The 26,754-nt window shown below is 40.8% G+C and overlaps 1 protein-coding gene and 2 long non-coding RNA genes across 4 annotated transcripts; 2 read left to right on the forward strand and 1 right to left on the reverse strand.

The window, feature by feature from the left end:
• Window positions 1-22,301, forward strand: cnot11 (CCR4-NOT transcription complex, subunit 11). 2 transcript variants are annotated; one of them, XM_069891056.1, is made up of 7 exons: window positions 2-568; window positions 8,376-8,540; window positions 9,533-9,685; window positions 11,982-12,184; window positions 14,975-15,177; window positions 15,644-15,740; window positions 21,665-22,301. In XM_069891056.1, exons 1-7 carry the CDS (start codon window positions 250-252, stop codon window positions 21,860-21,862), a joined length of 1,338 nt encoding a protein of 445 aa, XP_069747157.1. In that variant the 5' UTR covers window positions 2-249; the 3' UTR covers window positions 21,863-22,301. The 2 variants fall into 2 exon arrangements, with proteins under 2 accessions (XP_069747158.1, XP_069747157.1); XM_069891057.1 differs by lacking the exon at window positions 9,533-9,685 and having other exon boundaries at window positions 1-568.
• Window positions 7,422-26,611, reverse strand: LOC138739291 (uncharacterized). Its single transcript, XR_011342147.1, has 2 exons — window positions 26,380-26,611; window positions 7,422-7,859 (listed from the first exon to the last, which is right to left on the reverse strand). It is a non-coding gene; the product is annotated as an uncharacterized lncRNA (long non-coding RNA).
• Window positions 25,181-26,667, forward strand: LOC138739290 (uncharacterized). The gene is made up of 2 exons (XR_011342146.1): window positions 25,181-25,255; window positions 26,185-26,667. It is a non-coding gene; the product is annotated as an uncharacterized lncRNA (long non-coding RNA).
• Window positions 26,668-26,754: the final 87 nt, after the last annotated feature.

Genomic DNA, 26,754 nt, shown 5'->3' on the forward strand with positions numbered 1-26,754 from the left:
GTGGAAGAGAGCGCGCCGGGAGGAGGAGACAAAAAGTGTGCGCGAGGTCGACGCACCGGGACGGTGGGCGCAGTCCGGGATCGCCGACGGCTGTGCTTTGCGACAGTGCCGCGCAAACCCAGCCGCTTCTGGGTTTAAGTGGGTGTTTTGCGGCAGTTCTTGCGGCCTACGCGCCGACTGCTGAATTCATTCCGATTGTTGGATGGTTTGGGTCGGTGAAGGCAACGGGCTTTCCCGCCCTTGGTGACCATGACGCTGGCTCCTAAGGAGCTTAGCAGCCTGATCGGCATAATATGTGAGGAGGCGACAAGCAACACGTTCGAAGGCCTGTCCACCGCCTTCCACCATTACTTCGGCAAGCACGACCACTTCCGCCTCGGATCCACGCTCGTCATGTTGCTGCAGCAGCCCGACCTGCTACCGAGCCCTCAGCAGCGTCTCACCGCCCTCTACCTGCTCTGGGAGATGTACCGGACCGAGCCGCTGGCCGCCAACCCCTTCGCCGCTGTCTTCGCGCACCTGCTGAACGCGGGCCCGGCGGCCGAGGAGCAGGACAGGCCGCTGCTTGGTAAGTGGGCGCTGCCACGGCCCTGATAGTGTCCAAAGTTGTGTGGGTACAAGCTGGAAGATGGGGAAGGAAGAGGGTCTATGGAGGGAGATTAAAAGGAACAGGGTGTGGAGGTGGTTGGCTAGTGAAGGGGTCCGGGAAGGGACAAAAAGGGGATGTGGATGCTTTTTTGGGGAGGGGGGGGGTGGTGTTGAGGACGAGGTGAATACTGCAAAGTCTGAAGGGCAGTGGCCAGGCACAATTCTAATGCTATCGACAAGTTTATCACAGTTGTCGGCAGAAACACAAATGACAATGAGGAGCTGGACAGGAGGGAGATGGATCAGCTCCTTCGATGGTGTAATGACTAACAACCTTGGACTGGAACGTCAGCAAAACCAAGGAAATTATTGTAGACTTCAGAAGGAAGTCAGGGGAACATGACCCAGTCCTTATGGAGGGCTCAGTAGTGGAGATGGTCAAGAACTTCAAATTCCTGGGTGTCTTGATTATTGAGATTAGGCTTTTTGCACCAGTGGCTTGCCAAACATACACTATAATGAGATACAGCATACCAGTGTTGACCTCAGGGGTCTCATTATGATAATAAAGGCTTGTCGTGGTTACACTGCACAAAATATGGTGTCAGATGTAAAAGCTTAGCAAAAGAGTGGATTATTTCCATGATTCGAGACTGTAAACCAGCTAGTGCTCAAGATGAAGATATGATGAACAATTGCTCAGTGGAAAGACAGAGTTTGAAATTGTGTATTTTGATGACAAAAGTGACCTGCTATAGTCAGGCCGCACTCCCGCGGACAATTGGGGTTAGTGTAATGAGAAAGTAGCCACTGAAGTCTTTTTACCCGTGTGTGCTCACACTTGTAAACACGGGAGCCAGGTCAATTTCTTTTGTCAGAAAAGTACACTAGAGCTATAGTTCTTCACAGATAGTTACTGATTGATAAGCCACGGTATCTGTACATTTTCCAGTACCAGCAGCCATGGAAATGAAAGGGAATTGGAGAGGGAATTGGACATTTTTCCAGTCCCAGTATGAGAACTATGAAATAGCAACAGAGCTAGGCAAGAAGACAAATCACATTAGAGAAGCTACCTTGTTATCTCTCATGGGGAAAGAGTGCTACAGAGTTTACACTACGTGAGACATAACAAGTGAGGAAATAAAGGAAATGTGCAGAAACACTCAAGAAATTGAAGGAACACTTTGAACCTGCTACAAATGTCATATATGAGCGGTGTGCATTCAACACTCGTGACCAGCATGAAAATGAAACCATAGATCAATATGTGAAAGTGCTGAGGAAACTGGCTGAGTAGTGTGAGTTTGGAATGTTGAAGGAAGATTTAATGAGAGACAGGATTGTGCTAGGCACAAAGGATCCAGCTGTGAGCTCCCGCTTGTTGAGGGAGGATAACCTTATACTGCAGAAAGCAATCGACATGCGGAGGAGTGCAGAAGTCACTAAAGGGCAACTTAAGAGCATAGAGGGCTCAGTGAGCAAGACAAATAGTTCATTCATTGAATAATTATGGAAAACATGAGAAAACCACAAGTATAGTGGGAGACAGCAGAGCAAAACTAGCTTGTCGCAGAAAGGAGACAAGACAGGTCAGAAAGAGAGTGAAGCTTGCCCAGCATGGGGTAAACAGTATACAAAATGTAAAAAGAACAATCATTTTGCCAGAAGTGTGTGGTGCCAGATGAGCAAACTGACGATGATAGTGATGAATTGTTATACACCATGGATATTGTGTGTAAACACACAAGGCCTGAAGTGGATTGTCCAAGCAGATGTGACAGCAGACAAATCTCACCATTGACAAATAAAGTGCCAGACAAACACTGGATCCACTTGCAGTGTCATGAATTTTGAAGACATGTGTGAGGTGATGCAAAATGGAGATCCAGACTTGCAAACATCCAAGGTCAAGCTGAGGCCATTTGGTGGAGAGTTGATACAACCTAGGGGGCAACATGATTTGTACATGCATTGCAATGGGACACAAATGCAAGGTGAGATTCTAGGTGGTGGATTCTGGACACCCTAGTTTGCTGTCTGCACAAGCAAGTGAGTGTCTTGGACTAGTCACATGCAATGTACCACAAGTCCATGTAACCGAGGTGCAGGAAAATCCACTCACTAGAGATGAAATCCTATGAGATTACAAGGATGTATTCCCTAGACTTGGGTGTCTCCCTGATGAATACCATTTGGAGGTTGACAAGAGTGTCAAGCCTGCTCAGCATCTACCTCAAAGAGTGCCAGCAGCTCAAGACCGGCCTGAAAGAGAAAATCAAAGAGCTAGAGGATAAGGGAGTGATACAGAAGGTTACTACTCTTACTGAATGGATCAGTAGCATGGTTGCTGTGAGGAAACCTGTAAAGCTTAGGATATGCCTTGATCCTAAAGACCTCAATTAGGCACTCAGAAGGTCTCACTACCTAATGCCAACTATAGAAGAAATTCTGCCCCAGCTCACCAAATCAAAGGTGTTCATAATCCTTGATGCCAAAGACAGATACTGGCAGATAAAATTCGATGAGACCAGTAGCTACTTGATATTTTGGACACCATTTGGACGCTACAAATGGTTGTGCATGCCATTTGGCATCTCCACTGCTCCTGAGGTGTATCAACGGAGACAGCATGAAGTAGTTCCAGGATCTGCCAGGTTTTGAGGGTATAGTTGATGATCTCTTGGTGTATGGATGTGGAGATATGTTGGATAAAGCCATTACCAATCATGACAAGAACCTCATCAGACTGCTAGAGAGAGCACGTCAGGTGAATCTGAAGCTGAACAAGATGCAGCTCAGGAAGACTGAAGTGAAGTACATGGCCATGTATTTACTGCTGAAGGACTTTGTCCAGATCCTAAGAAGGTCTGAGCTGTACTAGAGATGGAGCAACCCTCAGATGTCCAGGCTGTTCAATGGTTTGTAGGCTTTGTGAACTATCTTGCAAAGTTCTTGCCCAACCTGTCGTTGGAATGTGATCCACTGAGAAAATTGACGGAGAAGGACATGAAATGGTTTTGGGGCACAGAACAAGAGTCAGCCTACAACTGTATCAAGCACCTGGTCACCACTGTACCAGTGCTGAAGAAATATGATGTACACGATGAAGTGATGCTACAGTGTGATGCCTGTGAAACAGCACTAGGAGCAACTCTTATGCAATGCTCTCAACCAGTTGCATTTGCATCAAGGACATTAACAGACAGAGAGAAACTATGCCTAGATAGAAAAGGAAAGTCTGGCAATTGTTTTTGCATGTGAATACTTCAACCAGTACTTGTTTGGCAAAGAGAAGATCACTGTGGAAACAGACCACAAACCGCTGCAAACAATCTTCATGAAACCTCAACTAGCAGCACCCAAACACCTACAAAGGATGTTGCTAAAGTTACAGAAGTACAACCTAGATGTGAAGTACAAACCAGGAAAGTTCATGTACTTAGCAAACATGTTATTTAGGTCAGCTTTACCACTGAAGAAAACAGAAGATGGTACAGATTTGAGATCCTTGCAATGAGTCATCACAGTAAAACGATGAGAGAAATTGAGGAAATAAACCCAGCTTCGATGCTCAAGCTGACTGACAAGAGCCTTCAGCAAATTAAAGAAATGACAAAGGGATGAAACACTACAAGTACTCAAAGATGTGGCGAAGAGAGGTTGGCCAGATATAGTCAACAACGCACCAGACCCCATACATGAGTTTTGAGCGTACAGGGATGAGATTACAACTCATGATGGCATACTCTACAAGGGTATGAGAATCACAGTCCCTAAGCAGATTAAATTGTGCCACGTGTCCATGCAAGCCACTAAGGAATCGAGACAAGCCTGAGGAAGGCTAGAGACATCATATTCTGGCCCAACATGAGTCATGAGGTAAGAGATAACATCAGGCAGTGCAGTGCTTGTAATGAGTTTCAAGCCCATCAAGCAAAGGAACACCTCCAGACGCATGCAATCCCAGACAGACCATGGATGAAAGTGGGAACGGAACTATTCACACTGAATGGTAAAAAAACCATTTGATTACACTTGATTACAGTAATGTGCTCAGTCAGGAACAGATGTGCACAAAGCGGTCCTCGAATGGAATGCACAGCAGTCCAGTGCAGAGATTAATGTCATGTCAAACACGGACAATGTTACCAACGACAAAACAATTCCTGAAGCCAAAAGTTGTGAAGGGAGTGCACAAGGAAGAAGGGAGAGAAAAATAGAAAGACAAAATCACATTACGACAGGTCAACAAAGCAACTATGAGAACTTGAAGTGGTAGAAGCAGGTGTTCAAAGTTGTTGGAAAGAACATCTTGCATAGAAGCTTGAGCTGTATAAGAAAAAAGTGTCACCTTGGTCATATTTGATAAAAGTCAATGGGGAAACTGCATCGCTGAAATTTAAAGCACATCAGATCAACCTATGAAGCAGCCGCAGAGAACCTAGACAGGACAGGTAGCCACCTTGATGGAGGTGTGTGTACGCAGGCAACTCCATCAACATCAGGTGCAACATCAGTAGCAACAGTGCCTACAACTGCTGCCACAGAGTCAATATGCACATTGTCGTCGCAATCAGAAACCACATGAGCAACAGCAACAACAACCACAGGATGCACAAGGGACCAGTGAGCATCAACACCACGACGACCAGTTACAACACGCATGAGAACCATCAAACCACCAGCAGAATTCAAGGATTTTGTAAAATATTGAGAATTGTCATTTTTCAACAAATTCACTTTAAATCATTGAACTCGTAAAAGAACAATAATAGCAACTAAACAGTGAAATTATTAGTTTTCTATGGACTCTGGAGATTTAAAGACTTGGAAAAAATAATGATAATTCATGTTAATGTTCATATCTTGATGTATAACTGGAAAAGGCAAGCCAATTAGCAAATAACTTTTAGTTTTGGAAAAAAAAATGAGGGGGATGTTGGGATTAGGCTTTTTGCATCAGTGGCTTGCCATACATGAGATGCAGCATACCAGTGTTGACCTCGGGGTCACAATAAAGGCTTGTCGTGGTTACCCTGCATGAAACAAACATTTCTGAGGATATGTCCTGGAGTCTCCACGTTGATGGAATCACAAAAGAAGTTCGCCATCAGCTAAATTTTGTGAGGTGTCTGAGGAGATTTGGTATGTCACGGAAGATTCTCGTAAACTTCTACAGGTGCTGTGGAGAGCTGGTTGATTCACTGCCTGGTATGGAGGCACCAACTCTTAGTACAAGAATAAACTCCAGAGGGTTATTAACTCGGCCTGCAACATCACAGGCACCAGACTTCACTCCATCGAGCACTTCTACATGAGGTTGTGTCTTAAAAAAGCAGCCTCTATCCTCAAAGACCCCCACCACCCAGGCTATGCCCTCTTCACTCTGTTACCATTGGGGAAAAAGGTACAGGAGCCTAAAGATGAGCATTCAATGGCATGAGGACAGCTTCTTCCCTGCTGTATAATCAATGAACCAAAGACACTGTCTTACTTTTCGTGCACTATTTTAATTTTTTTATACTAATATTGTAAGATGGTTGTGATATGAATGTTTGCACGATGTTGTTGCCACAGAACACTAAATTTCATGACTTGTTCATGACAACAAATTTTGATTCTGATGAAAAGGGGATAGCAGTTGTTAGAGGGAGAGAAGTTGCCTAGTATGGGGATGGAGCGGGAGACAGGCAAGGAAGTAGCCTTGGCAGGGGAAGAGGAAGATGAAAGGAAGTCAAAGGTTCTCTGTGTGAGAGAAAGGGAGGACGGATCGGCTTGCCAGAGTGATAAATAGTGGCTACCATTTGTGCTCTATCTAGTCACAGCATAATGGTCATTTCCAAGTTTGCTGCTATTTGGGAAAGTTTGTAACTATGATGTTGCAGAGAGGCCACTGTATGATAGATGGAATACATTGTGGAAGGACCTGCTTTGGATAAAGTAAATGTTCAGTGTGGCTTAAATCATGAAAGATTGGGAAATGTTAATACTGCTTTTAAACTCACTGGGGCCATGCTCGGGTTCATTTGAAAATTGTATTATTGTGCCATATCCAACATAGTGAAGTAAAATTGAGTTGGTGGTTTTAACAGGAATAATATCCAGTAGTGTGGAAAATCTGCCAGTGTAGCACCAAAGTCATGTGGAAGCCAAATTATTGTATGTTCAATCCAGTCTAATTTTAAGTGAGCTCTAATTTTAAGTGGGGGGAAAAAAAATAGTGTTTTCTTTTTTTCAGAATCCTAGAAATTGCAGTGAGTCAATGAACATTCGGGTGATATTTAGGATTAAATAGTAAGACTTGTTTCTCTCATTACAGCAGTGGTTCAGTTGGAAATTGAATAAATTTCCACATATTTGAGATTAAATAGTAAAATTTGTTTCTCTCATTACAGCAGTGGTTCAGTTGGAAATTGAACAAATTTCCACATATTTGAGATTAAATAGTAAAATTTGTTTCTCTCATTACAGCAGTGGTTCAGTTGGAAATTGAACAAATTTCCACATATTCGAAAGACAAGTTGCATTTAAATAATTAATATTAGATGAAGGTCTATGTAATGGATGATGCCTTGCAATAGCTCTCCGACCTCTTTTGCATTCTCCTGGTTGAGTTCTTTTTTTACTTTTGATACTATAAATCAATGAGGCAGGGGAAAACAGGCTTTCACCATGGGCTTTCGTATTGTAAATTGTTTGATAACTGTCCCTTCACAGAATGATAAAATGGATTCTGCAGTTGCAGTTAACTAGGGACTAGTTGCTTGATGTTTATTTTCAGTTAGGAATGAGTACATATAATACACTTTGGAAAAATGAGTCAAAGTTCATTCACTTAGAGATGCTATATTCTAGAAAATTCCTGTAGGCACTTAAAATTCTTAAGCATGAAAATGAAATGAAAGGTGCACAACATAAATCTCAAATCTATTTTCAGAACTTGTGGTTTGTTGTCACAAAATATCTTGTCCATTGAGAAGGGTTCATCTGTTTACAAACCAACAGATTATCTCGAGTATTACATACAGCCATGTACAGAGCACAATTTATAGAGCATGGGAATACAATGATAAGTAACATCAATTAGCACAGCTTGAGAGCATTTTATTCAGGAGCCTGATGTCTGCAGGAAAGAAACTGTCTTTAGGCCTGTTGGTTTGTTTTCACTCTCTTAAACTTTCTTAATGGGAGAAGAAAAAATAAATTGTCCAGGGTGTGATGGGTCTTCAAGGAAGTGGATGCTATTCCAAGGCAGTTGTAGATGGAGCCTATGGAGAAAGGGAAGGTTTTATTCTACATTCACTATATTTTGTAGCTTCCATACCATGCAGAGATACATCCATAAAGTATGCTTTTAATGATGCACCTCCAGATGTTGTTGGGGGACAGGGGGCTCATACCAAGCTTCCTTTCTTTTTTTAGTAATTACAGTATGCTCCCTTGATGTGCTTGTCCCAGGTCAGATCATTGAGTTATTTATTTCCAAGAACTGGAAGCTATCTATTCTTTCAACTTCTGTGCCATTAATGTTGGCAGGTGTGGACTTCTTCTGAAGTCCATAATCATCATTTTCGTCTTGTTCTCATTGAGAGGTTGTTGTCTTGGTACCGTACCACTAGACTTTCAATTTCATTGGCATAGTATTTGATTTTTCATGGTTTGGAATTGGTAATGTTTAATAACATTAGGGACAGCTTAGGTTTAAATGGCTTCTCCCGTGTTGAAAATAAAAAAAAAATAGTTGTCTGTTAAATTCAAATCTGAATCTTTATTTTGTTCAATAGGTTTTCTGCCACCTATCACACCTCCAGAGAAGTTTTTCCTATCTCAATTAATGCTGGCTCCTCCAAGAGAACTGTTTAAAAAGACTCCTCGTCAGATTGCATGTATGGATGTCGGTAACCTGCCTCAGTCTGTAGACATTAGTGGCTTGCAACTGGCCTTAGCAGGTGAGTGAGATAATTATACATTCAAATTACATTCACCTGAGGATTTTGCAAATCACAAGTACTAAATTTTGATGGTGAACACTTAATGCAACTAACAAATGTAGTCTGCTGTTATCATGTGATGCGATTATTGAAGTTGATGTATACTCTTTCAATATAAATAGCTAGAATCACTTTGAATACATTTTGAGACATAGCAATACAAATTGCTATTGAGCTGGTTTATTGTATTAATTACTGTCTCTGTTCAGCTACTCAACAAAATTTCAAAATATAATAAAATCCCTGTTATCTGGAATTCAAGCAACTGGCAAAAAAAAACTCGCAGAAAATAAATAAGTGGAAAAAATATAATTGGCACACCAAGAGGTCAGTTTGCCAATCCATCAACATGCAGTCTCAAGCAACCAGCAAATTCACTTATCAGGCATCTACTAATCCCCATAGGTGCTGGATACTTGGGGTTTGGCTGTAATTTCATTGCCCTTCAACATTCAAATATGACAATGTTAATTCCCATCTGAAACAAAAAAAGCAGAATTGACAAAGGATTCAGGGTCAGGAAAGTCTGTATGTATTATGAAGAACAGACAAAGTTGTCAATAGGCTATGGAGGCAGAGCTCATGACTTCCTTCTCAGTTGATAGTTTACTAGAGATGGAGTTTACTCATGAGAATAATCTTTAAATTGCAGCAAAAGCAAGCTTGATGGAAACTACTACAATTTCTCCCAATGTAGCAAAGACAATGTCTCCAGAAAAATTAAATTGAGGCTTGTTAAATATGAATTGTATGCATAAAGTCAACCCCAATCACTTATTCCAATGCAAGGACAGAAGAATTGCCCAATAGGAACTGGTTTTTAATGATGGAGCCTGTGCAAAACAAATCCTATGCTTAAAGGCTGATCAGTTTTAGTTGATTTCTGTAAGGTATAATATGGTGTTCCTTGAATCAATTTGGGTCTAATTTTTTTTTTATTCTTTCTGCAGAGCGTCAGTCTGAATTACCAACACAGAGCAAAGCTAGTTTTCCAAGCATACTCCCTGATCCTGATCCAGACTCTTCTAACTCTGGATTTGATAGTTCTGTAGCAACTCAAATCATAGAGGCTTTAGTGAGTGGACCAAGGCCACCTATAGAAAGTAGGTGCTTTTAAATTGATATCCAAGGAAAGATTTAGAATATTTGACTTTCATTTGCAAAATTAGAACTCATTTAGTCCAGTCCTTTCAATTAATTTGTTTTGCTAGCTTTTGTTTTGGTAAATTGCTTGGCACTGAACATCATGCAGTTTGTTGTAGAACAAGGTTAGTATTAATTTCAAAAATGGGCAACATCATAAAAGAGGAGGTCATCGAATCCTCCTGCCAGATGTAACACTATAGTATCTGGAAAGTAAGCATAAGCTTTAAAAGGCCTGTTACTGTTTTTTTAAAATCCTGCAACCATGGGGTCTGTGCCTAAGATGGCATCACCTGTGCTGGGCAGCATACCACGAGGGGTTGCAGACTTTGGGGGAGCAGCAGCTGGCGCAGGGCACCAGAAATAGGCAGAACATCTGCCACTGAGCAGCAGAAGCATGGGAGTTGACCCGACAGAACAGTGATCACGGCTGCAGATCAACGAGGGCTCAGCAACTGAAGATCTATACGTGCTACGGGTAGTTGGCGACTTGGAGTCGAAGATCCCACACAGGCTACAGGAAACCAGATGTCACAATTGGGATTCAAAGGGGTGCTGAGGGCAAGGGCCTTGGGTCCTGAAGGCTTCCTGATCATATCCGAGGTTTGGATCGGAGTTCAGGTTGCCAGTGGTTTGAAATAGAGCCTGTAGGAGCACTGAAGACAAATCAATGGACGATCATTGTCTCTGAAGAGACTCCCATCGACTACACTTTCTCCTATTAGGGGTGCCGGGCAGTGCTCATGGCGACTCTGTCTTGAAGCAGACAAAAGTTGAAGCATATTTTTTGAATTTTTTTTCTTTAAATTTTTCCCAAGACTCGGAACATTATTACATACATCATATAAATAGTATTTTAAAATTACAGAGTCTCATATGATTGCCCAAATCTCACCACCCCCCCCTCACAACTGCTAACATTAAAAAAAGGGTGTTTGAACATGCCTTCTTTAATTAGTCCATAATCTTGATCTTCAGGAATTCAATGCTATTAACCTAACTATTATTTAAACCTTTTCGAGGAAGTTAATTATATCTGTAAGTCAATAAGGTTGCCATATTTTAACAAACACGTCATATTTCTTTCTAAGATTATGTTATCTTTTCCAGGGGGCACAAGTTTTCATTTCCATATTCCAGCGAGTAATAAGTCGGGGGGAGTTGGACTTCCATGTAATAGCTGTACATTTCCTGGCTGCCACTAGTGCAATCCTACGAGCTGTATTTGATATTTTGATAGTTTTATACCAAGAACTGTTCAATAAATAGTTTTCCAATGGAAAATCCACTTTATAATTTTTGTCAAAATTTCTGCCAAGTCACACCAAAATGATTTTACTTTCAAGCATAGCCAGGTTGAATGTATAAATGTTCCAATCTCTATACCAAACCTAAAACACGAGGCTGGAATTTTAGATTTTAAACCGTGTTTTTTTTGTGGTGTAAGGTATAATTGGTGCATAAAATTGTATTGTACCAATAAATCTGACATTAATGTCAAATTATCAGAGCACAATTTTTATCAATATTATTCTTGAATCTTTTTCCCCAAGGTGTTACATTGTTTAATGTATTTTTATGTGACAATAAAAAGAACATTTGAAGAGTAGTTTGGCTACATTTCCATGCTCGTGGCCACTTCTTTATGGCAAAAATATTTTGGAATCCAGTATTAGTTATATAAATTGCTTGATCCCAGGGGATTTTACTTGTGTTAACATATGAGAAATTGTCCACATTCCAGGGCAGTCAGTCTTTCAATCTGCAACACTCCTCGATTATGCACTTTGGTGTATTAAACTAGTTGTGTGACGGTCCATATCTCCCTTATAGTTACAGTTGGAAAGAAAAGAAACCTAGGCAGAGAACAGAAAAACTTAAGAGTAGCAATGCTTTCATTTAACTTGTTAAATGGATTGTTTTTTTAAAAAAAAAAAAGGATATTTTTCATTTTTCTGGAATATAAATATTACTCAAAGTTAGGGGAACAATTAGTAGAATGGCAGGAAGTTGGTACCCCATCGAAGGAGTCCAGTAACATACTGTCGTCAGAAAAGAGGTAGCGAGGACCCTCAGGAAGTTTCATACTTGAATGTTTTGTCTCTATTACAAGATGATCATAAATTTAGTATAACATGGAAAGTGCTAGGAGTTCCACACATTGTAAATCCCAGGAAATTTCAGGTTAATGTTTTTCTGATCAAGTTTTGTTCCAGTGGAATTGTTAAATTAATCAAACTCCTTTTCCCTTTTAAGGCCATTTTCGGCCAGAGTTTATTCGACCTGCTCCTCCACTTCATGTTTGTGAAGATGAGCTAGCTTGGCTGAACCCAACAGAACCTGATCACACAATCCAATGGGATAAAACCATGTGTATTAAAAACAGCACTGGGGTGGAAATTAAACGCATCATGGCAAAGGCTTTCAAGAGTCCCTTATCTGCACAGCAACAAACACAGGTAATTGCAAATAAAACAGGTAGATCATTTTGATGATTGTTAATATCCATCTCCGATACTCCTTGTTATGAAATTGCAGCTCTGACTTCCAATGCTAGTAAAAGACATCTAATGACCAGATGATAAAATGTTTTTAATGTAGGCTTTTATGAGATTTGCATAGATTGGGGTAAAATACGAAAGGCTGCAGACATTGTGATTGTAGTAAAAACACAGAAATCCTGGAGGAACTCCATAGGAGATAAAGATGTATAGCCAACGCTTTGGGCTGGATTCCTACTTCAAGTTATTGTAGTAAGCAGTCGAGGTTGAATTTGAAAAGTAGTGAATTTCTTGATTGGGTTAAAGCAATATTTTCCAGGCTGATAGATGACTTACCAAAATGGAGTTAAAATAGTTCCCAGAAGACAAGTTGATATAAGAGCAGAGGAAAATAATTAAGGAATAGAAATTTAACTATTACCACTAAGAAAAAGCTTGGAGTTCCCAAATCTGAACTCTTCTAAATATTGAAAAACACATCAGGTAGGATAAGGGGTGTAAGGTAAATATGTGGGATGCTACTAGCTCAATGGTAGAACACCGGCGGAATATTGAAAATGCAAGAGTGAAATTAAAAAGGAAATCAGGAAATGCATTAAAAATATTGGCAAGGTCAATCTAATGTTAAATGTAGTGAAACAAGATAATAGAGGGCCTTTTAGCAGACAGAATGAGAAAATGGATATACAGATGCAAAAAAAATGTGGACTAGCAGTGGGATTTTGCACGTTTTCATGTTGCAAGAATAACTAGTTAATTGGGTGGAAGTTTGATGTAGGTTGCAATAAAGATTGTGTTTTGATCAAATATATAAAGCTCTGAAATGGAAATAGTATGGAATTGTATGCATTTTAGCACATTTAAGTGTAGAGCAAAGATTGGCTAAAATGAGGTTATTTTCTTTGGACCAGAAATAATTTAAATGAGATTTCAAGGAGCAGCTTAAGAAAGGACACAATTCCCTTAGAGAGTTCAAAATCCAGGAGATTTTTGATTACAGTAATGGATAAAGTGGAATAGGTGTGGGGTTTTTTTTTTAACCAGAATGTTTGGGATTTGGATCCTAATGTCAGTAAAGATGGTGAAGAAAGAACCTTAGTGCATTTAAATTATGCTTAATTGGTGACTGTAGCACAATCCTTGTGCCCTTTTCTCAAATCTACATCTGAGAGAGTGTGTATTGACTTTAGAGTGCAATATAAATTTATCAGAGTACTATCGGAACTTCAATACTTAAAATTACACAACAGATTTAGGTGGTTAAGAGGTCATTTGAGCAAAATTTCTTCACATTAGAGCAAATTAATGAAGTAGATAGGAAAAGTATTTTGGCTTGGGGAAAGGATCAGGGCTTTCAGGAGTAAAGTCAAGAAACTCTTCTCGTCGAACATTACAGCTCTGTGCAGGCCCTTCAGTCCATCATGATGTGCTGACCTAGATGAACCTACTCAAAAAAAAACTGAACCTTCCCTATCTCATAACCCTCTAATTTTCTTTCATCCATGTATCTAAGTTTTTCTTAATGTCCCCATTGTACCAGCCTCCTTCATCAACCTGGCAACACATTCCAGGCAACCATGACTGCAAAACAAAAAACAAAAAAAAAAACTTGCCCTTGATGTCTCCCCTGAACTTTCTGTCCCTCGCTTGGTACAGATGTCCTCTGTTGTTTGCTATTCTCACCCTAGGAAAAAGGTGCTAGATGTTCATCCTATCTCTGCCTCTCATCCTTCTTGGCTCTGAAATGAAAAGCCTTAGATCTGCTAACCTTGCCTCTTAAGATGTGTTCTCCAATCCAGGCAACATCCTGGTAAATCTCTGCACCCTCTCCATAGCTTCTACATCCTTTCTGTAATGAGGTTACAAGAAAGAAATACAATATTCCAAAAGTGGTCTAACCAGAGTTTTATAGAGCTGCAACATTACATGTCAACTCTTGAAATCAATCCCTCAACTAATGAAGGCCAGCATATCATAAGCCTTCTTAATGACTCTTATCAACCTGCGTGGGAACCTTGAGAGATCTATGGATTTGGACCCCAAGGTCCCTGTGTTCTTCTACACTGTTAAAAATCCTACCATTAACCGTAAACTTCAAGTTTGACTTCCAAGAATGCATCACTTCACACTTTACCTGATAGAACCCCATCTGCCACTTTTCCATCCAACTCTGCATCTTGTCTAAATCCATCTACACCAGTGGTTCTCAATCTTTTTCTTTCTGCTAATATATCACCCTAAATAATCCCTTACTAAACACAGAGCACCTATGGCAGAGAGAGTTGGAGAGAAATCAGGAGTTTGGCATCTAGGTTGCTGAAGCAAGGTGGCAATATTGGAGAAGTAGAATTAAGATAAGAGACTAGAATTGAAGGATGACTACTGATATTATAAGTATCTGCAATATTTAGAATTTACTTAATACTGTTATTTTAAGAATAGTTTCTCGATTGATGCAAAATTACACTGAAATTTAACTCTTTTCAGAATAATTGCAGTAAACTACTTGAGACGATTTGAACTTTGCATCGAGGATGTTTCTCCCATTCTCTATACATGATTAACTGTTTAATTTGCAAATTTTAGAATTTTGTAACTCTCCACTTCTGAAATGATAATTTATGCATGTATTAAATCTAGTTCTAACTCAGTTGTATTAATTACATTGACACCGTCTCTGCAGATTGGCACATTACAATACTACTTCTAAGTAACAATGTTATTTTACTTTTGTTTCTTTTGTGGTAGCTCCTTGGTGAATTGGAAAAAGATCCAAAGCTAGTTTACCACATTGGACTGACTCCTGTCAAACTGCCTGATTTGGTAGAAAATAACCCCTTGGTGGCAATAGAGATGTTACTGAAGCTAATGCAGTCGAGCCAGATTACAGAATATTTCTCTGTACTTGTAAATATGGATATGTCTCTTCATTCAATGGAAGTTGTAAATAGGTGAGTTCTGTCCTTTCTTAGCACTGCTCTACTTAAGACACTTGCATATTAGAGAGAATTATTCTTAACATTCTTCAATATGTGTGAGCCTAGAGTTTCTTGATGGATCGTTTGTGCTGTAAGGACTTTGTCTTAATGACTTCTTGTTCAACTCTGTCATTCTCAGTTCTTGTGTGATCCATTCCCAGCAGGAATTCATTTGATGCTGGAGGTTGATATTCGGAATGATCAGCCCTTTAAATTTTAACACTCTCGTATGTCGATGTTAAAAGTGCTTAAATTCTTTAGTTCATATTGCCAAACTGCATGTGCCCAGGTTTGACTGTGGTAAAGATTACTTAAATCTATTCTTCTCTTGCTGATATTAAACATGTTCATTACTACCACTGGACTGAAAATTGACCAGCAGTTCATGTAATACAATGTCACAGGTTTTGAAACTGATTCATATTTTTTTTCTTTGTAGGCTAACCACAGCTGTTGATCTTCCTCCAGAATTTATTCACCTCTATATTTCAAACTGTATTTCCACTTGTGAACAGATAAAGGATAAATACATGCAGGTAATGAATTTGTTTGTGCATTACTTCATTGATATTTTCCCCTCTAATAATGCGTACTCCTTTGTAAATTATATTTATCCTGTGTATTAAAGTGCAGTCCATCAGGATTGACCAGTTTTGAAACATATATCAAGGGGTATAGTATAGAATTATTTCTGCTGCTTCCCCTTTGACCAAGACTGAAACTGGTACTTGGTCTGCATGGTTGATGAGGGTTTAAGATTGCAGATTTTCAGTCTTGCCTCTGACCTTCCAGTTTTTCATATGGACTGACCAATTTTTAATTTTCCATGTTCCTTTCTGCAACTGACACTTCTCCCTTCCCCTTTGTCCAACAGCAAAAAAAAAACATTTTGGTATTCCTTACCTAGCAGAGTATTCCAAGGTATCAAATAAATGGAAGCAGAGGTAGGCCTTGATCTTGTTAGTGATCTGCTGATTGATATCTAAATATACTGAACAGATAGTGCTCTAAGGCAGGGAATTCCAGTCCTTTGTATGATTTTGTTTCTTTTTCCACTCTCTAATTTGTGGTGACTAGGTCATCAATTTTAAACACTATATGCTGGAGGAACTCTCAGTCGAGCAGCATCAGTGGGAGAAAAAGAATGGTCAATGTTTTGCATCAAAACCCTTTTTTGAGTCTCAAAGGGACTAACCAATCCTTTTCTCCTGCTGCTTGACCTGCTGAGTTCTTCCAGCAGATTGTGTTTAGCTTCAAATTCTAGCATCTGCAGTCTCCTGTTTATCTCCAGGACCCCAATTCCAATTGATCAGACACAGCAAACAACTTCCACTTCCTGGGTTCATAATCTTGCTTGATCTCAATAATTTTCAAAACGTTGCAGCTTCAAAGAACCACAGAACACTACGTCATACAAACATGTCCATTGGCCAATTTAATCTGCACTGAACCATTTCACCTCAGTCCATCAACATACCTCCATCCCATTTTTAATTATTTAAAAAATTTAGACGTGTAGCATGGTAACAGGTCCTTTTGACCCATGAGCCATTGCCACCCAATTACACCTGATTGACATATACCCTGGTACATTTTGAACAGTGGGAGGAAACCGGATCACATGGAGGAAAGCTTCGCAGACACGGGGAAGAATGTAAAAACTCCTTACAGACACCACAGATGCGAACCCCTGTCCTGACCGCTGATGCTATAATAGTGTTGTACTAACTGCTATACTAACTGAGCCACCCTTTTAAAGGTCAAAATCAAAACCGCATTCTTCACTTCAGCTGGCAAGTTGTTCTGCACTCACCACCCTCTGAATGAAGATGTTCCCCTTAAACAGTTCACCTTTCACCCTTAACCTATGTTCTCTAATTCTTGTCTCAACCAACTCTGGCAGAAAAACGTGTACCCTATTTATGCCCCTCATAACTTTGTATCAAATCTCACCTTATTCTCTGATGTTCCAGCGAGTAAAGTTCTAACCCATTCAACCTTTATCTATAACTCAACTCTTCAAGTCCTGGCAATGGATGTTAAGACCTTTATTAAGTCCTTGTAAGTTTTATGCCCACTCTTTCAATCTTGTGGACATGCTTCCTGTATTTGGGTGACTGAAATTGCACATAATACTTCAAATTTGGCCTCACCAATGTCTTAGACCATTAGACATAGGAGCAGAAGTATGCCATTAGAGCATGAGCTGATCCACTCAGCCCTACTCCCCATAACCCTTTTTTTTCCCCAACTATTCAGATACATATCAATCTCTGCCTTGCATATACCTAACAGCTTGGCCTCCACAGCCTCCCATGATAGCAAATTTCCAAGGTTAACCACTCTCAGGCTAAAGAAATCCCTCTGATTTTCTGTTTTAAATGGGTGTCCTTCAATCCTGAAGTTGTGCCTCCGTGTCCTGGACCACCCCCCCCTCCACCAACCATGGAAGATAACTTTGACATATTTACTCTGTCCCGACCCTTCAACATTCAAATTTTCCTCATATGCTAATCCCTTCATTCTAAAAATCATTCTTATGAATCTTCTCAGAACCCTCTCCAATATCAGCACATCCTTTCTTAAACAAGGAGCTCAAAACTGTACCCTGTACTCAAAGTGAAGTCTTATCAGTGCCTTGTAAACCTTCAAGATCACATCATTGTCTTGTATCCTATTCTTCTGGATAGGAATGCCAACATTGTGTTTGCCTTCTTCACCACCAACTCAACCTGGAAGTTAATCTTTAGGATATCCTGCAGAACTCAAGTCCCTTTGCACCTCAAAATTTTGACTTGTATCCCCATTCAAATAATAGCCCTTTTATTCTTTTTACTAAAGGGCATGACCATACACTGTATGTATTTTATTTGCCACTTCTTTGCCCATTCTCTTAATCTGTCTTTTTGCAGCTCTCAGTTGCTTCTTCACTACCTTCTCTGTCTTTGTATCCTTTAGCAAACTTAGCCACAAAGCCATTTATTCTGCAATCTGAATCATTAATGTACAACTTAAAAAGTGGCCCCAATAGTGACCACTGTGGAACACCACTGGTAACCAGTAGCCAACCCGAATGGGATCCCTTTATTCTCACTCTGTTTTCTGTTGATCAGCCAATGCTCTATCTATACTCGTGTCTTTCCTGTAATTCTTGTCAATGACTTTTGAAAATCTGAAAATATAACATCCATTGTCCAGCATGCTTGTGGTTTCCTCAAAAAGTTGCAGAAAGTTTGTCAGGTAGAATTTTTCCTCGAGGAAACTGCTAACTTTGGCCTATCTTGCACCTTCAAGTACTTTGTAACTTCATCCTTGACAATTGATTCCCAACAACTTCCCAACCACTGATGTTAGGCTAAAGGGTCTATAATTTCATTTCTGCTGCCTCCCTCCCTTTTTAAATAGCGGAGTGACCTTTGCAATTTTCCAGTCCTTAGGAACCATGGCAGAATCTATTGATTCTTGGATGCTCATTAATCCTTCCACAATCTCTATAGTTCAGGACCTGAGGGTGCATTCCATCGGGTTCAGGAGATTAATATACCTCCTAGACCATTCAGCTTTCCAAGAACCTTCTCTTTGGTAATCGTGACAGCATTTACCTCTCTTCCCTGACACCCTTAAAAGTCTGGTATGCTGCCAAAGCTTCCACAGTGAAGACTGAACTTGTTCAGTTCTTCTGCCATATCCTTGTTTCCCATGACATTTTCTCCAGCATCATTTTCTGTAGGACCTATATCTACTCTCACCTTAATATACTTAAAGCTTTTAATATCCTTGAATATTATTTGCTGACTTCCTTTCAGAGTTATCTTTTCCTTCACAATGACCACCTTAATTGCCTTCTGTAATCTTGCAAAAACTTCCCAGTCCTCCATCCTCCCACTATTTTTTGCTTCCTTGTATGCCCTTTTGCTTTGGCTTTGACATCTCTTATCTGCCACAGTTTTCATTCAAATATTTATTTTTTAGAATATACCTGTCCTGACCTTCCTTATTTCTCACAGAAACTCCAGTCATTGCTGCTCTGCTGTCCTCCCTGCTAGTGTGCCTTTCCAATCATCTTTGGCCAGTTCCTATCTTATTCCTATGTATTCCACTGGCATACTGACACATCTAATTTTATTTTCTCCTTCTCAAACTGCAGGGCAAATTCTATCATCGTGTGATCTCTGCCTCCTAAGGGTTCTCTTAAGCTCCCTTATCAACTCTGGTTCATCACACGATTCCCAATGCAGAATTCCATTTTTCCTGCTTGGCGCAGCCATAAGCTGCTCTCAAAAGCCATCCTGAGGGCATTCTATAAATTCCTTCTCTTGAGATCCAGCACCAATTTGGTTCTCCCAATCAATTTGCTGCATATTGAAATCCTTCATGACTTTTGTATCATTGCCCTGTTTGTATCTCTTCTCTGTCTTCCTCTGTAGTTTGCATGCCACATCCTGGCTACTGTTTGGAGGCCTGTAAACAACTCCTATCAGGCTCTATTTACCCTTTCAGTTTCTTAATTCTACTCACAGGGATTCTATATCTTCTGATCCAATGCCTCTTTCCAAAGGTTTAATTCCTTCTCTGATCACTTTCCTGTCCTTCTGATGCACTATGTATATCCATGGAAATTTAGTTCCCAATTGTGATCTTTTAGCCATGACTTGTACCTGCCTACTTCCAGCTGTGCTACTTGATCATCAATTTCTTGCACTGCAGGTATTTAAATACAAGATCTTCAATGCTGTATTCACCAACCTTTTCAATTTTGTTTCCAAAGTTCCTCAAGTTAAATCCTTAATCTTGGGCTTGCAATTTTGCCATATTGACTACCTTCCTCACAACCCATCCTCTGCTCCACTAGTTTAAATCCTCCCTAACTGCTCTAGCAAACTTGCCCATCAGAATATTGATTCCACTCCAGTTCAGATACAACCTGTCCTTTTTGTACAGGTCATATCATCCCCAGAAGAGATCCCAATGATGTATGAATCTGAACTCATGGTCCAACTCTTCAGTTGCACATTCATCTGCCATAACTTCCTATTTCTACCCTCAATGGCACAAGGAGCAATCCAGAGATTACCACACTTGAGGTCCTGCTCTTTAGCCTCTCACGTAACTCTGTATATTTCCCTCTTCAGGATCTTGTCCCTTTTCCTATCTATGTCATTGATACCAACGTGGACCACAAAATCATCTAGTTGCTGAACTCCTCTCCTGCTTGAGAATGCTGTGCCCCCTACCTGAGAAGTTCCTGACCCTGGCAATGGAGGCAATATATCGTCCTGAATCTCAATCTTGTCCACAGAACCTCCTATGTGTTCCCGTAACTATTGAATTTCCCCCATCACTGCAATTCTTTTTTTTTTTTTTAACCCCACTCTCATTCCTTTCTGAGCTGAAGGGTCAGATTCTGTGCCAGTAACCTGACCACTATGATATCCCTGGGGTAGGTCGTTCTCTACACCGCACCGCCCCCCCCCCCCCCCCACCAAGACATTAGTCAAAACAGTGTTCTTATTGTTAATATCCCAACTCTTGTACTCAATACTTTGATTTACAAAGGCAAATGTACTAAAATATTGTCTTTACAACCCTATCTTCCTGCAATGCTATGGATCTGTATTTCAGATCCCTGTTCTGTGCACTCTGCAGTTCCCTTCTGTGTACCAGGTAAGTCCTACCCTGGTTCATCCTCCCAAACCTCTCTGCATTAAATTCTATCTGCTGTTTTACAGCCATTTTTCCAACTGGTCCAGATCCCAGTCTAAGCTTTGAAATCTTACCTTGTTCTCCACCACACCTCAATCTTAGTTTAAGTTGCTGATTCAATTTACCACATTATAATCCAGATAGCTGACATAGATTACAAATGACAATGGACCCAGCATCTATCCCTGAGGCACGCCACTAATCACAGGCTTCCAGTCAGAGAGGCAATCCTCTACTACAAGTCTTTGGCTTCTACCACAAATCCAACATTATATTTATTTCACAACTACAGATGTAGTAATTGTCTTGCAATTGTCAAATATTACCCCATTGAAAATTTGGGACTGAGTGGCTTAACAAGACACAGAAATGAGCACTTTCAGGCAGATAAATTCCAGGCAACTATCAAAGATAAAGCAGTCAGTGTTATCAGATAATCAAAATTAAGCACAGATGTACTACAAGGCTAGAGAAACAAAGGAATGAAACTAAAGTCAGATTTGAAATCCAATTACAAGGAGACAAATAATTGGGCCATTATTGGGTCAAATTTCTCTTGGCTCCACTGAATCACTGCTTGCCTAGAAAGAATGATGAGTACACCTACTCATGATAGATTTTGCCCAAAGAATCTAGATTGCTTTTTGGACAAGTAACATCAATTGTAATTGTGGTTTTTTTTAACTTAACAGATCAATTGTATTGCTCAGATGTGAAAAGTTGTGTGACAAGGCTAAATTTACTCATTATCTTTTAGAACCGCTTGGTGCGTCTTGTATGTGTCTTCCTCCAGTCTTTAATCAGAAACAAAATAATCAACGTCCAGGACTTGTTCATTGAAGTGCAGGCCTTCTGCATCGAGTTTAGCCGAATACGGGAAGCAGCTGGCCTATTTAGGTTATTGAAAACACTGGATACTGGAGAAAATCCTCCAGAAGCAAAATCATCAAAATAAAGGAAGCCAAGATTCACAACTTGAGATGGAAATGCATTGGAATTTTGTGATTTCAGTGCACAACTGAGAAAAATAACTACCAGTAGTTTTGCTTCAAAACTGTACACCTTTCTCAACCAGCAAGTTGCCTAAATGGGACCAGATTTATTTTCTTGTTATACAAGTATACAGACTGATGCTGATATACATCTTGGTCACATTGTGGGAAGGTAGTTATCAAAAAGAACCTCCCTTTGACTTCTATTTAATTTGGGGTAGGATATACTTTAAAAGAATACCAGTTTATTTCATTTCTTGACACTATGTATAAACATGATGCAGGTTATCACATCAAATGACTGAAAGTGCAAAAAAACTAAAAGAATGAACTATGTTTAAATTGAAACTTAATGGATATTGATTATAAAAGTTTATTTTAATTAAAATGCTGAAACATGAAGTACTGTGTAGTTTCTTTTTGATATTTGTAGTGAGGGATAGGAACTGTTAATCTAATTTTCAGGGTGTCATGTTGCATTTGCTCATGTTCCTTTTGGTGTTTCACCTATCAACTAAAGGGCCAGCTTTAGGGAAATTGCAGAAGATGGGAAAGTGCAGACGGACTGCAAATCATATTCATTAGTGGTTTTTGGAATTGTGCTTGTATTCTAATTTTTTTTGGATCTGGGCATTCGTTACTAATCCATAATTGCTCTAATTGTAGTGAGCTTCCCTGTGAAGGGACAGACAAAGTATTTGGATGGTTGTATTGTTACATACTTGCCTTCATTGGGAGTGGTGCCAACTGCCACTGATGATGTAAGTAATATGAAATGGATCCAGAATCTCTGGGAGGTGTGCTTTGATGAGTTCCATCACCATACGCTCAAAGCATTTCATGATGGTGGAGTTATTGAAGCCTGTTCTTGTCACCCTCCTGGGTACCGGGATAATGGTGACTGACTTGAATCCTGTGGGACGTGGACTGCTGCAGTGAGGTGTTGAATATTTCCGTGAAGACCTCCGTCAATTGGTCTGCACAGTCCTTTAGTATCTGACCAGGTATATTGCCTGGTCCTGCCGCCTTGTATGGATTCACCTTGGATAGGGTTCTCCTCACCTTGGCTGTGGCTATGCAGGGGGCAATGGACCTGTATTCATTGTCGTTCTGTTCTTGTCAAATCGTGCTTAGATGTTCAGTCTGCCCAGAAGGATGTGTGAGTAAATTTGCGGGTGAGTTGTAGATGGAGCTGAAGGTTACAAGAGGATATAGACAACATGCGGAGTTGGGTGGAGTTCAATCTGGATAAGTGTGAGGAGATACATTTTGGAAGGAAAAACCAGAAGGCTGAGTATGGGGTAAATGGTAGGTTTCTTAAGCATGTGGATGAACAGAGGGACCTCTGGGTGAAAGCTCATCCATCTCTCAAGGTATCTGCAGTTAGATAGGATAATTAAGAAGGCCTATGGGATGTTAGACTTCATTAATAGGGGCATTGAGTGTTGCATCTCTACAAATCTCTGGTAAGACCATACGGAGTATTGTATTCAGTTCTGGTCGCCTCATTATAGGAAGGATGTGGAAGCTATGGAGATGGTGCAGAGGAGATTTACTAGGATGGTGTCTGGATTGGAAAACAAGTTTTATGAGGCAAGTTGGCAGAGCTGGGACTTTGTGGAAGGATGACAGGAGTCTTGATAGAGGTCTGCAAGATTATGAGAGGCAGAGATAGGATGGACAGCCAGCACCTGTTTCTCAGGGCAGGAATAGCAAACACCAGAGGACATATGTACAAAGTGAAGGGAGGGAAGTTTAGGGGAGACATTAGGGGGAAGTGTTTTTTTAAAACTACACAGAGTTGTGGGAATGCCTTGCCAGGGATGTTGGTGGAAGTTGAAACATTAGGGGGGGTTTTAAGAGACTCTTGGACTGGCTCATGGATGAAAGAAAAAGTTAAGTGGTAGAGATTGTTTAGCACTTTTTTAAGGAATATATGGTTCACCACAACATTGATGGCCGAAAGGCCTGTACTGTGCTGTAGTGTTCTCTGTTCTAACTCGCAAGGTTAACTTGTGATCTGTTAGTCTTAATCCCTTGCCACATGTGCCTCATGTCACCAGTGTTGCACAGCTGAACATGGATCTTTTGTCTGTACTTGTGCTTTGCCTTCCAGGTTACATGGGAGAGTTCAGCCCTGGCTGATCTTAGTGCCATCCTACACCCTGTCCTGAAGGCAGTATAACAAGTAGAAATCCTTGGACCTTTGCATCCAACTATAGTTTCTGTTTATCCCAGGTTGTGAAACATTTGATCTTGGTGACATCAATACATTTGTAGTCATTAGGTGCTTTCAAATTGCAGCACCCTGGTGTGATTACTGGGTTGTGGGTCCAGGATGCACTTTTCAAGTTGCAGCCAGACCTACCTGATAAATCACAACTAACTGGAAGTATCAGCCGTCAGTCAGTAATTCAATACATTTTGAAAGTAACATGCATTGTGTTGATGCTATCATAAAGCACACTTGTCACGAGTATTGGGATGAACTAAGCAATATACCTTCACTCTATCTGTGTGTGATATTTAATCAGTTACTTCCATTTCTGCAATGACTTGTGCATCACGAGCTTCTAATGAAGTCTTAATGCAGAAACAGCTTAAGAAAACTTAGTTTTCATAATTCGATAACTAAAGGCAGTAGTTGCCCAAAAAGTATCATGCAACGGTGTTCTCTGTTCTAACTCGGAAGGTTAACTTGTGATCTGTTGGTCTTAATCCCTTGCCACATGTGAGCATTGGTTAAAGACATCATCAAAACTGTTTCAGCTTTGCTTCTGACACCCTGAAACACTGTGTTCCAAATACAATTCTACTATCGTTAAGGGTTTGGTTATATCTCCAATTTTAACTACCAAACCTATATAAAAATCGGTCACCCCTCCCCCACAAGCGACATGCTTCTGCTGTGAATGGAAGGGGTTGCTGCCACGATTTGCCGCTCCAGTTTGCGTTGATGGCTCAACATGGGAGTAAATAATGGTTGTCTTCCTTACCCATAATCCCCCAAATCACTGAAACTGCTTCATCGCTCTGTTCCAGCAGCGTGGGGGATTACGGTAAGGAAGACAGCCATTGCTCCCGCACTCCCGTGTTGAGCTATCGCGAACCGGAGCCGTGTTCACGGTGCAGCACATCGTGCCCCCCCACCCCCCAATTCCAGAAGCAACTACTCTCCCCCCAATATGAGTCAGCAACCACTCTCCCCTGTTCACCCCCCCCCCCCCCCCCACCTTTTCACAGCAGCAGCACTTCAGGCAGGGGGTTCCCAGTGATGCACACACACAAGCACTGACATCACTAGAGCAACAGGGTCAGCCATTTCCCCTTTCAAACCACCATAGCAGGATGCCTGGGTAAGTTTTACTGGGTTCCCTGACCACCTCTGAGGAAGGTCAGGGACTCGCTGGACCCTTTCAAATCACCATGTACCTGAGTAGCTGACCATGCAAATTGCCTGGTTAATCCCATTTTACATGGCAGTTTGAAAGGGCCTAGCCACTAAACTTGTACTCAATGTTCACAATGCCATTGCAGGTTGCTGCCTTCCTGAAACAGCTCCAGTACAGTCTCAAAGCTGCCTTATGGTGTTTTTAAGGCCAGGCCATTGCCTCAAGGCATGGAGAAAAATTTGAACATCTTTTTATGGAGCAGCCCTAAAAGGCACCTCGTAGCACCCTCCGGAGCTTATGGAGACAGGGCAAGTGGTGCCATAACACCACCCATTACCAGAGCGGTTCCAGCTTTGTGGGAGATTATGGGTAATAAAGATGCCATTCTTCCAGCACTTCTGCCTGGCACTGCCCTCCAGACCCCCCAGTTCTCCTTCTCCGTCTCCACTCCTCAGCACCTGGGTCCCTTCGCCCTCTGGCTCTGTGGGCTCAGACTCTCCTCCCCACTGGGCTTCCGGCTCCTGGCTGCCTTCTTGCTCCTCACAGTGGCAGTACATTTATGATGCACTGACACAAGGTTGAAGAGGGATTGGAGTTGGCGCCTTGGACCATTTACACTGGTAAATTTTGCGATGTAAGGGCGGAGAATCTCCGCTTTTATGGTCACCTTTTAAAAACTCTATAAAAGGGCCTTTACAGTGCTACCATGCGCGCGCCCCCCCCCCCCGATCTCCCTGGAAACTGACCCACCATGTCTGCACAGTCTTCTACCCCCAAGCTTTACCGTATCAATATGCTGAGCCAGTTTCGACAGTACATTAAGTAGTTATAAAAAAGGCAAACAACGTGTCAGGGTTCTATGCTAATGTGGAAATATATTGCCATTCTTTCAGCAGTTTTGGATCAAAGGACTGTAGCATTCTGCATTACAACGGGAAAACTACTATGCATAATTACCACTCAAGAGTCCAGTGATTAGATTCTGCTTAAGGGCAAGTCATGATGAACAATTCAAGTTAGCCTCATCCAACTCTTAGAAAACTGAATACAAAAATTGAGGGGTGAGGAGTCAGAACACAGCTTCTTACCTCATTTCCAAGATTTGTTCTATATTCTCATCTTTGAGGTCCAAGAAACTGAAATAAAATAGTTTCTCTTGCAACAATGAAGAAACCAATAGCATTAAGGATCCAAACTCAGTGTTGCTGAAATGAAAACCAAATTCCAAGAAAAACACACATGATTACTAATATGATCCATTGGATGGGCAGTGTACCAAGACAGCAGCTCCCTCTTTTCAACACCAAGCCAAGCTGTCAGACTCAGTGGCTGTCAAGTCCCATATAAATACAATTAAAATTGAGATCCAATCCAAAGAGTGGCAAATATATTCTTTATTTCACTGTGTTTGAATATTGTAGGCATCTCTAAGAATTTGATCAATAGAGGTTAGAAATAACATG

Source organism: Narcine bancroftii, chromosome 7 (assembly GCF_036971445.1).
Source record: "Narcine bancroftii isolate sNarBan1 chromosome 7, sNarBan1.hap1, whole genome shotgun sequence".
NCBI classification, from domain to species: domain Eukaryota; kingdom Metazoa; phylum Chordata; class Chondrichthyes; order Torpediniformes; family Narcinidae; genus Narcine; species Narcine bancroftii.